The 11093-nt window shown below is 71.7% G+C and overlaps 1 protein-coding gene across 1 annotated transcript; it reads left to right on the forward strand.

Moving 5' to 3' along the window:
• Window positions 1-1382: 1382 nt before the first annotated feature.
• Window positions 1383-10650, forward strand: KLF16 (KLF transcription factor 16). The gene is given in 4 exon segments (XM_058282153.1): window positions 1383-1560; window positions 1562-1626; window positions 1628-1893; window positions 8731-10650. Coding segments are annotated over 4 exon segments (741 nt in total). The 5' UTR covers window positions 1383-1452; the 3' UTR covers window positions 9033-10650.
• Window positions 10651-11093: the final 443 nt, after the last annotated feature.

Consider the following 11093-nt stretch of genomic DNA (forward strand, 5'->3'; position numbering starts at 1 on the left):
AGCAGGGCGGGGCAGGAGGCAAGGGGCAGGCCTCGTCCTGTCAAGTGGAGCCTGCGACCGCGTCCCTCTGACTCTGCAGAGTCCTTGGCGGGGCCCGCTTGAACCCCCATCCTCTGTCCAGCCGCGTGGGCAGACCACTGCCGCGCCCCCCGAGGGGCTACACCGCCAGTCCCCTGAGGGAGGCTCCTCCACGTGGACAGTGGCCCACGGCCTCCAGCCCGGGGGCACAGGGGGCCCGAACTAGGGGTTTCAGTCCGAGCCAGCCGAGGTCAGCGCGCCCGGGGGCGGGGGGGCAGGAAAGACCCGGGGGCGGGGCGGGGCTCGGAATCGGCAGAGGTGACCCCAGAAACTGGGCCCCGAGGACGCCGCGGGCTCCGCAGCCCCGTCCGCGTGCCGGGCCAAGGAAGGGGCGCTGGCGTGGTCGCCGGGGACGGGCTGGGGGGGCCCGGTCATCCGCGGCCCTGCCGCTCTGAAACTACTGGGGCTGGGAGCCGCCGGCGGGGTCCCCCGGGCCGGCCTTACTCCCCCTGCGCGTGCCCCCGAGGCGCGGCCGGGGGCTGGTGGCTCGACGCCGGGTGCCTGCGGGGCCGGAGCCGCCGGCATGGTCGCAGTGGCCCTTCCCCGGCGGCCCAGCCCGCTCCTGGCCCCGACCCTTCGTCTGCCCCGGTGGGTGGCGCACGAGCGGCCCCGGAACAGGAGGGAGGAGGGCTGGCTCCCACCCGCCGCCGGGCGCCCCGCCCCTCGCGCGCGGCCCGGGGACAGCCGGCCGGGAGCCCCGCGAAGGGGCCGAGGGTGCGGGGAGCGCGCGGCCGAGGCGGGGCCGGAGGTCGAGGGAGGAACGGGGGGGAAGGGGCGCGCACGTGGCCGGGGGGCGGGGCCGGCCGCTTCCGCACCCCCACCCCGGCCACGTGGGGAGCAGGCCCTTCCCCCTCCGGCGGGCGGGGGCGCGCGCCCGTGGCGCGCTCCAGGGCCGGGGCGAGGGCGTCCGCGGAAGGGGCGGGCTCCCGCCGGCCGCGCGCCCGGGCCCGGGGAGGGCACGCCCGCGAGGAGGCGGGGTGCGCGGCCGGGAAGGAGGGGGCGCGCCGCGAGGCCCGGGGACCCCGCCGGCCGGGGCTCCGCCGGGGTAGGGGTGCCGACTCCCCGGGCCCCGGCCCCGCCTCCGGCGGGCGCGCACCGGGCGGGCGGCGGGGGGGCGCGCCGCCGGGGGGCGGGGCCGCGGCGCCCCGAGGGGGGCGTCCTCCGGGCGGGGCGGGCGGCGGCCGCCCCCGCGGGCTCCGGTGCGTCAGGGCGCGTCAGGCGGGGCGGGGCGGGCCGAGCGCGGGCGGCGGCGGCGGCGCGCGCGGGCCTCCTCCTCCTCCTCCTGCCGCCTCCGCCTCCCGCACTCGCAGCAGCGCCGCCGGCCGGACGGGCGCCCCTCCGCGCGCTGCTCCCGCTCCGCCGCGCCCTCCCGGCATGTCGGCGGCCGTGGCCTGCGTGGACTACTTCGCCGCCGACGTGCTCATGGCCATCTCCTCGGGGGCCGTGGTGCACCGCGGGCGGCCCGGCCCCGAGGGCGCGGGCCCCCGCCGGCGGCCTGGAGGTGCGCGCGGCGCGCCGCGAGGCCGCCCCTCCCGGGCCCCCGCCCCCCCGCCGCCCCCGGCCCGGGCCCCGGCGCCGCCGCCGCGCCCCACCTGCTGGCCGCCAGCATCCTGGCCGACCTGCGCGGCGGGCCCGGCGCCGCCGCGGGGGCCACCTCGCCCGCCTCCCCCTCCTCGGCCGCCTCGTCCCCGTCCTCGGGCCGCGCCCCCGGCGCCGCGCCCGCCGCCGCCAAGAGCCATCGCTGCCCGTTCCCGGGCTGCGCCAAAGCCTATTACAAGTCCTCGCACCTCAAGTCGCACCTGCGGACGCACACAGGTGAGGCGCCGTGGGCCGCGCCCCCCTCCCCCGCCCCGGGACCCTGGTCGTGCGTGGCGGCCCGCGAGGCCGGGAGGCCGGCGGGCGGGAGGCGGGGAGGGGGGCGCGCCCGAGCCGCCGGCGCGCCGGCCCGGAGGGCGGGGCCTCGGTGGGTGGGGTGCGCGCCGGGGGCGTGGTGGCCACGCGGTCTGGCGCGCGCGGGAGGGCGGGAGGGGTAGTGGGCGCGCGCCGGGGTCCCGGCTCGCGGTCGGGGTCCCCGGGGTGGGGGCGCGGCCGCCGGGCCTCTTCTCTCTCCTCTGCCTTCTTTTTCGGGGGGTGGGCGCGGTGGGAGGCGCCTCCGGGGCCCTTCCCGTGCCTCAGTTTCTTATCTGCAGAGATGGAGGGGCTGCGTCGCTGGTTCGGGTTGGCCGCGCGGGTTCGTCCCGGAGGGCGGGGAGCGCCTGGCGGGGGGCCAGGGCGGGGTTGTGGGGCGCCTTTTCTTGCCGCTCCTGCGTTACAGCAGGGCGGAGGGCGGAGGTGGCACTGCCCGCCGGGGGCGCGGTCCGCGGGGGGGGGGAGTTTTGCTGGCGACTCGAGGGTGCCCCCGAGGGTCCTGGCCCTCACCGCGTTTCCGCAGCGAGCTTGTTCTGCCACCTGGTGAGCGAGCCCGGGCGATGCTTTGGGCGGGGTGACCCGTTCCCTCGGCCACCCCGTGGGTCACCCCTCGTCACCCGCCCTGCTCTGGGCCGGCTTTTGGCTCCTGAGGCCACTTTCGCCTTCTCTCTTGAGTGCGCGCTCTCCGCCCCCCACACTCCCTGCACCCCATCCCGTCTGGCCGCCCCTCTCCCTGCCCCCTCCCGCCGCGGGCCACGCTGGAGGTGCTGGTCCCTGCAGGGAGCAGGGTGGGGTGTGGGGACAGCCCGTGGCTGCGCTGGGGTCTCAGGTCTTGGCCCTGCAGGACCAGCGGGTGGCCCACTCTCTTGAGGAGGATTTAGGTTGGTGTCTGAGTGGCTTCCAGGGTAGGACAGGACCAGGTTGGGTGCAGCCCAGCCCAGGCTCCTCAGGTGGGGGCAGCTGCCCCTCCCTGGGACTCTGTCCACCTCTGGGCACAGCTGGGGCACCAGGACCAAACTTGGGGTTTTCCAGCTCCCAAGGTCCCCAGCTGAGAAACCTCTTCTCTCTGCAGCAGCGAGGTTTTTCTAGTGGGCGTCCACGGAGGTGGGGAGACCCTGTTTGGGGTCAGAAAGGGAAGGGCCTCGCCAGGAGGCCTGCTGTGTTCCGGGGTGCTCTGGCTTGCCCCGGATGAACCTGCTCTTTGGTCCTTGGATGGTTCCCAGATGAACCTGCTCTTTGGTCCTGAAAAACAGAGGGGTGCTGCAGGAGCTCATGGGGAGAGGCACCCCAGCTTTCCCCCTCCTTGCTCAGTGCCCCAGACCCCAGTAACTGGTGGGTCCTCAAGAGTCTTCCCGACCCCCAGCTTACAAGTTTGGTTATTCCAGCTCCCACCCCACTTCCCGGGTTGGGTAAGGGGGGAGGCCCACCTTGGGCCCCAAGGGATGCACCCCCAGGCCCGGCCCCCCCCACCCCGAGCCGCCACGGCCAGCGGAGAGGGGGGATCTGCCAGGGAGGCCACCCCCACAGCGTTGTGAGCAACCAGGGCCCAGGAGGCCTCCCCGACTTGGGGAATCCAGCACCCCCTCCCGCAGTCCCCTCACATTGGGCCCTGGACAAATCGGCTGCCCTTCGAGGGTGTGCGTCCCGGGCTTGACTCGGTTTCCAACCTGTCTTGGACCCCAGTGCGCTCCACAGCTGTTTATTTGTCATCTCCCTCTTATCTCGGGCCCCCACGTCCACCAACGCTTGTTTAAAGGGGGGGCGGGGCGGGGAGGGGGGTGGTCTGCGGTGCATCCGGGACTGCGGCCCCGGGATTCTGCAATTTGAGCGCTTTGAGCCAGTTGGTTGTCCCTGGGCGGACAAGCCCGGGGACACGGGGCAAGGAGCCGTAATTAGGCACCTGCTGTCTGCAGAGCCATCACCTGGGGCCACTGGGAGAGCTGCCCCGCCCTCCTGGGTGACAAGCACCCAGCCCTGCCCTGGCCCCACTTTAAAGATGTCCGAATTGAGGCACCAGCAGGGGTAGGGGGCAGGGGGAGACCCGTGTGGAGTGAGGTTCTCACCCCACCGTCCCATTCCTGGTAGGGGGCCAGCAGAGCAGGGGGACTGATGGGATTTTCTCAGGGCCCCGGGCTGCGGGCGTCCACACCCTGCCCCTGCCACCCCCTCGTCCAGCCTAAAGCCCCTTGCCCTGCGCACCCCTCCGTGGGGCGGGAAGGGCTTGGGAAGCTGCGGGAGATGTTGACGTGGTTGCCGTGGATACCGAGTGAGTGTGAGAGGGCGGGAGGGGCGGGGAGTGGGGCCGTCTCTGGCAGCCTCGCCCAAACTGCACCCACCCCATTCCCCGCACACAGCCCACCTCCACCCTCGGGGGGTCTCGGAGCTCCTCCCGGTGCTCCCCCTAGGCTGGGGGCTTCCGGTGCATTGTGGGGTGTCGAGCAGTGTTCCCAGTCTCCCCCACTGGATGCCCATAGCACCCCATATCCCCAGTTGTGACAGCCCACTGCTAAGTGTCCTCCTCCCACGTGGGGGACAGAATCCCCCCCTGCCGTGAGACGCCCCCTGGGCTTGCCTGAGAAGTACCAGTTAAGCACCTATTATGTACTGGGAGCGCTTGGGAACATGCTGTCCCCCGTCCCCTGAGACTGGGGGGCAAAAGCAGTGACAGTGCTAGAGGCTTCCATGAGGAAGGGGCTTCTGGGCAGAGGAGCGAGGCAGGGCAGGGAGGGGCGTGTCCCCAGTGAGGGGCTGGTGGCGGGCCAGGTGGGGAGGGGAGCAGTTGAAGGTGAAGGCTGCGCTTAATCTCCAGGGCAGGCTTGGGAAAATCTGTTTAGGGCGGAGGGATTACGGGGTCCCTCCCTGGCGATAGAAAGAGAGAGATCCACACCGAAGCCCCTGGATGGCGGGTGCGGGTGGCTGGCCGGAGCCACCCCCATCGTTCCATTCGGAGGAGTACAGCCGGGGGGGTGGGTGAGGGGGGTCATGGAGCACTTTGTGAAGAGGACCTCAGGGGAAGCAGATGGGGAAACCGAGGCCGAGAGGGGGAAGCAACTGAGCCTCTCCCGCAGCCCAGACAGAAGCCGTTAGGTCTGAGCGGGTCAGGGTGGTACAGGGTGGCTGCGCTTATCTGGGGGTGGGGTGGGGCAGGGGGCATAGCCAGGCCCAGGGAGGAGGCGGGGGAGGGGACGGCATGAGCTCTGGCCAGTTCCCAGGGCCTCCCCTTGTAGTGGGGTACGGGGAGCAGCTGCAGGTGACTAAGGAAGTGGGGGTGGGTGTTGGTCCCCCAACTTTGTGGGGGGGGCGATAACCTCTTCCCCAGCCCCACCCACCCAGGCTCCCTGATAAAGGTGGCCCAGAGGGGCCCCAGGAGCTGGAGAATGATACCAGCCGGAGGAGCCGGCCGCCCGCGGGGGAGGGCCAGGGACCGTCCCCACCCTGGGCGCCCTCCAGAACCTGCAGTGTGCCTGCTGCAAGGGCTTCTGGGAGGTGCGCTCCCCCCCACCCCAGCGGAAGATGCCATTCCAGGTGGGAGTGGCGAGCCGGGTGGGAGCCGAGAAGGGTGCGCGGCCCACCTGAGCTTGCTCATCCCGGAAGCCGGGGCCTCTTGAGTCTCCTTCCACAGACGTGTGACATGCACTTACCGTGTGCCAGGCCTGGCGATAGACGGAAGCGTTTTTGGAAGCAGAGATGAGGGGCACAAGGAAAGAAAAGCCGATTAAGGGGCGGCCTTTGTTGGGGAGGGGGCCCACCAGGGGGGTCAGGGGCGCGGCTGAGCAGATAGCGAGTGGGCAGAAGTGGGGGGCAGACGGTGCTACCTACCGCACCTTGCTGAAGGAGGCGGTGATGGGATTCGCTGGCAGGCCGGGTGTGGGGAGGTAAGGGGTGAAAGGGGGCCCGGGGGACTTCAGCCTAGGCTTTCGGGAAGCGGGGAGGAGGTGTGTGTGGGGGGGCGGATGTGGCCGTGGCATGTGAGCCCACAGGGGCTGGTGAGAGTGACCCCCGTCTGCCAGGCTGCTCTCCCTGCCTTTGCCCAGCCATGGAGGCCCGGCGGGGGGGGGGGGGGGGAGCGCCCTCAATTTACAGCCCTCTGCTGTGTTCTGAACTTGACTTTAGGTTTTGTGAGTCACCTGCTGCGGTGGGTGGACGCCCCCTATCCTCTCCCCCTGCCCCCCCAAAGCAGCCTCCTTACCTGTACCCCTCCCTCCCTAGCCCCCCTGGTCCACAGGCCTCCCTTTTTCTGCTTGGAACCCGCAGGCCCCGGCTGTCCCAGCTCCACCCGGCCCTGCCTGAGTCCGAGGGTCAAGTCCATGGCGGCCCCGCCCACACGTGCCCTTCCTCTCTCCCCCTCCCCAGCGCCGGTTTCTTGCCTGGCAGCCCAGAGCCAGGTGGCAGCACCTGGGGCCCCCGCCGCCACCGCGCCGCCCCCCTCTGTGTCCCCAAATGTTCTGCCCGCGCTCCCCCACCCCTCGGCGAGGGGATGGCGAGGGGGGGCGGCCGCGCCCGGCTTTGTGCCGGCGATGGCCAGCGGCTCTGGGGAGCAGCCTCCGAGCCCCGGTGCCCTCCACCCACGTGTGCGCACGTGCGCTCGCGGCAGCCGCGCGCGGGGCCCGGCGGGGAGAGCGAGCACGTGAGCCCAGCGGGCCGGGGCTGCGGAGGGCCCGGTCGCCGAGCTCTGCGCGGCAGCTGCGCTCCCCGCGGCTGCGCGGCGCCCGCCCGCCCCTGGCACCGCTGCTGGCACCGCCGCCCGCCTTTCACCCCGCGCGCTGCGGAGGGGAGCCGGGGGAGCGCGGGGAGGCAGGCGGGGGGCCGGCGCCGGCGCCCTCAAAGGGGAAGTGAGCCGGCGGCGGAGAGCCCGCGCCCCCTTCCCGCCGGCCTCCACCCGCCCGCGCCCCGCAAGATGGCGACGGCGCCGCCCGCCCCCTCGGAGGGCGGCGCCCCGGGCTCTGCTCCCACGCGCAGCCCGGTCCTCCGGTCAGAGCGCCCTACAGGCCGGGGCCCCGGGAGAGGCTGTGGTCAAGTGTCCGGGCAGGGCTCCCTTCAGCCTTAGGGGCCCCTGGCTCCCGCGGCTCCCCTCCCCCAGCGGCTGCGGACCCCGCCTTCTGGGCCATCTAGGGGCGGACGCGGGATGTGGACGGGGCAGGGCCAGGGGTCTCGGGGACCCTTGCTCTCTCCCCAGCTGCATGAGGGTGGCTTCCCCCTGGGGAGATGGGTCCAGCACCCCTTCCCAGCGGCCTGGGGGCACAGCCTTCCAGGCCAGCCTGTCCCCAACCGCCCCCGCCGTGGCGGGAAACCGCCCAATGAGACACCTGGGGGGGGCGACTTCCTGCTCCTCCCGGGTGATGGCCGGAGCTGCCCCAGCCCAGGGCAGGACCATCTCGGGAGTCGCCAGGTGCCCCTCAGGGGGTCGTGGCTGTCCCCTCCGGCCAGCGGTAGCCCGGGTAGGTCAGGGCCGTCACGGCCCTGCTAGTGGGAATTGCCCTGGATTCTCTCCCCCCAGCTCCGCGTCTCCTCTGTAGCCAGGGGCCCTGCTTTGGTGTCCCTTCCCTGACCCCATCCGTAGGACCCCCTTCTGCCCGCAGTTCTTTCTCGACCCCACCGGTCAGCGTGTTTGTTCCGGAGGCGGACGGGCAGGATCGGACCTGCCCCTCCTCCGTGTGTCACCCGCGAGGTGGCCGCCCTCCCGGCCAGCAGACCCCGCCGTGGCTCCCACAAGACGCCGTGGCTCCCACAATATCGGGCCCATTTTCGGGACCACGGGCGGGACGTGCCCGAGCTCCTTCTGGTGCCTCAGGAGGCCTTGCAGCTGCCGGCCCACCCTTTCCCAATCCCGGGAGAGCGCGGGAGGCGCGCGCCCCCTTGGCCCCGGGCGTGGCGGGGGAAGGCGGGAGCCGGGTCCCCTAAGGCGCTGACTCGGAGCCGCCAGTGGTGGCTCGGCTGTCACCCTTTAGATTGGGATTGGGCGGCACCATTCCTGATCCGGGACCCCCGGCGGGGAGGGGTGGGGGCGGGAGGCGTCTGCGGAGGAAGCCAGAGGGAGGCTGCCCGCGCCTCTCCTGCGCCATCTGCTCCCCGGGGGTGGGGCAAATCCAACCAAGGGGTGGGGAGGTGGCCTCGCGGGTCCCGCCCCTTCCCGGGAGGCCCCACCCCCGCGCCGGGCGGCGCCCTTCCCCTCTCGGAGGGCGCCGGCTGGGGCGAGCACCTGGGAGGCTCCGGAAGGGCCCTCAGCGGGGTGCGCAAGGACGCGTGACCCGTTTACGTAACCAGCGGCTGCACCAGGAAAGCCCAGCGCTCCTGCGCGGGCCCTTGCGTGCTGGAAATAAGCTGGCGACTGAGGGGTGCGGAGGGTCTGTCTGGGGTGATGGAAGGGTTTTTTGGTCATGGGTGGGGGCGGTGGGGGCGCAGCATGGCGCGTGTGGAAGTGGCTAAAATGGGGGAATTTTGCGTTGTGTGTGCCACCTCGATAAATAAAATATGCCTAGAAGCCCTTCCAGCTCGCCACACTGGCGCGAGGTGACGGGGCGACCCCGGGGTGGGCCCCGGGGCCTTTGGGCTTCATCTGTTCGTTGTACTTCTTGTTCTTTATTAGAGAAGTTGTGGCTTTCTGTGTTGTCTTTTGGGTCACCCAGCGGGGAAGTGTACAGGCCGAGCCGCGGTGGTTGTCCACCTCGCGACCCCACCCCAGCCCGGACTCTTGGAGAGCCGGGAGCGCCGACTGACCGCTGTCCTGTTTTCTGCCCCGTCCAGGTGAACGCCCCTTCGCCTGCGACTGGCCCGGCTGCGACAAGAAGTTCGCGCGCTCCGACGAGCTGGCGCGCCACCACCGGACGCACACGGGCGAGAAGCGCTTCCCCTGCCCGCTCTGCACCAAGCGCTTCACGCGCAGCGACCACCTGACCAAGCACGCGCGCCGTCACCCCGGCTTCCACCCGGACCTGCTGCGCCGCCCGGGCACGCGCAGCGCCTCCCCCAGCGACTCGCGGCCCTGCAGCCGCGCGCCCAGCCCCGCCCCCAGCCCCGCCCCCAGCCCCGCCCCCGCCGGCCTGTAGGGGCGCGGGCGACCCCCGCTCCCGCAGCCTGGCCGAGGACGTGGCCCCCGGGGACCCCTGGGAGAGCAAGGTCGGGGCCTGGACTGATGGGGGTCGGCCTCGGACGTGGCCCCGGGCGGGGGGCCAGGCCAGAGCCACGGGTTCGCGTCCCTAGAGCCCCAACTTTTTGTACCCGCGGGGGAACCCCAGCGGGTGGCCGGCTGGCCCTCCCTTCCCTCACCTTCCGCTTTTCCCCAGGGGGCGCCCCCCTACCCAGTTTGGACTCAGCCCCCAGGCCCGCTCTTTGAGAGCTGGGGAGGAAATGTGTAAAGAGCCATAGATGAAAGGGAGCAACTGGGGGGGCCCCCCACCTGCCCCCATCCCACCGAAAGCCATTGGAGACGTTCAGGGAAACGGGGTGCGGCCCGGCCGCCCCCTACTCGGGTACTCAATCTCAGGTGTCCCCGCGGGAGGGGCCGCCCGGCAGGCCCAGACTGGGGAGGGTGGGCTCAGGGTTTCTTGGGGGGCCCGGGGGGGGGGGGGGGGGAGGGGGAGAACCCGGGCCGCTTCCAAAGAGCGCGCGGGGCGAGTGGCGGCTTTATTTATTTTTCTCTGTCTCTGCCCGCGTCCCCTCCCCTCCCGTGTCTGCATGTGAGAGACTGAGCGGGTTAGGGTCCCCAGCCTCGGCCTTCCAGCGTCTTGTGACAATCAGTTCCCTTGGGCGCCCTCAGGCGGCGCGCGCCTCCCTCCCCGCCCGGCAGGTGGCGGCCTGGAGCCCTGCGTGGGCTCGGCCGGGGCGTTCCAGCTTGCGCCACCCCTGGTGCCCGGACGGTGGCCCTTGACCGGCCCCGTGTGCTCGGAACAGGACGGCTTGCCCACCCCTGGCGTCCAGGGAAAGCTCGTATTTTTGGACCGGGTAGAATATTTTTTCAGGCGCCCATCCCTTGTTCTGGGCCCCCAAGGGTGGTCCCTTGTCCTCAGGGGGTGAGAGTGTGTGTGTGTGTGGGGGGGTGGGAGGTTGTCTCGGGGTTACTAGTCTTCCGGCTGTGGCTTGGGTTGGATTTTTTTGGATGGACGCACCCTGTCCTGGACCGGAAGGGCCCGGGCTCTCCCCACCCCCACCACTCTGCTTTCAGGCCCCCCCACTTGCCCTTGAGCTTCCCTGTCTCCGGCTGAAGACGGGGACAGGTGCCCCGCCACCCCTTAGGGTCCCTGGAGTGCGGCCCCTGGGGAGGGGGGAGGGCACGGGGGGAGCCCTTTGCAGCTGGACTCAGCTCTTCCCTGGCCCCCACCTGGCCCCTGGCCTCCCGGATGTGTCCTTCTGGGACTGGCACCTCTTCGGGTCCTCAAACCCCCATCTCTGGGCCACCATGAACTTGGACCTGCCTGGGTCTGTGGGGCTGGGGGTCAGGGCTGTGTGTCCGTGGGCAGGGCTGGGGTTCCTGGCCCCCCCCTCCCCCTCCCCAGGAGCAGGTGGCTTTGGGACCTGGCTCCAGCCATCTAGCAGTGGTCTCAAGGGGGGTGGCATGGGAGGGCTCCCAAGGGACGTGTACTTTCCGTGGGTGGGCTCCTCCTCTCCCCTCCCCCTGGGCCAGGCCTCACCCTTGTATTTAAATTAAACGTCCTCTTTTCTAAACCACCCTAAAGGCATCGGAACAGCGGCTCTTTATTTTGTTTTCCAGAAGGTGGGCGCCCTGTGTCCCGCCCCCCAGCACCCACCCCCCCCCCCCGGGACCGCTGAGCGTCAATGGTGGGCTTCGCCAGCCCCCCTTCCCCTGGCCCTCCGTGCACACGACTCTCGGCTGCAGTGCGCGCTGCCGCCCGGTGTCACCCACGCCTGGCGCAGCTGCGGCCCGCCCTCCCTTCCCGCCGGTTACCCGGCAACCGAGGCGCGGTGACACAGCTCCCGGGGCGTCTGCCGCCCACCCCTCTCCAGGGCTGGAGGGGGCCAGCGGAACTCGCGGCCCAAAGGGCTCCTCCCAGGAGGGTCCCCAGACCGCCACCTGTGCCCCGCTCAGGCTCCTATACCCATTAGGCCGGAGGCTCATGTATGGAGCACCTGCTGTATGCCAGCTCCAGGCA

Source organism: Dasypus novemcinctus, chromosome 19 (genome assembly GCF_030445035.2).
Source record: "Dasypus novemcinctus isolate mDasNov1 chromosome 19, mDasNov1.1.hap2, whole genome shotgun sequence".
Classification (NCBI taxonomy): Eukaryota; Metazoa; Chordata; class Mammalia; order Cingulata; family Dasypodidae; genus Dasypus; species Dasypus novemcinctus.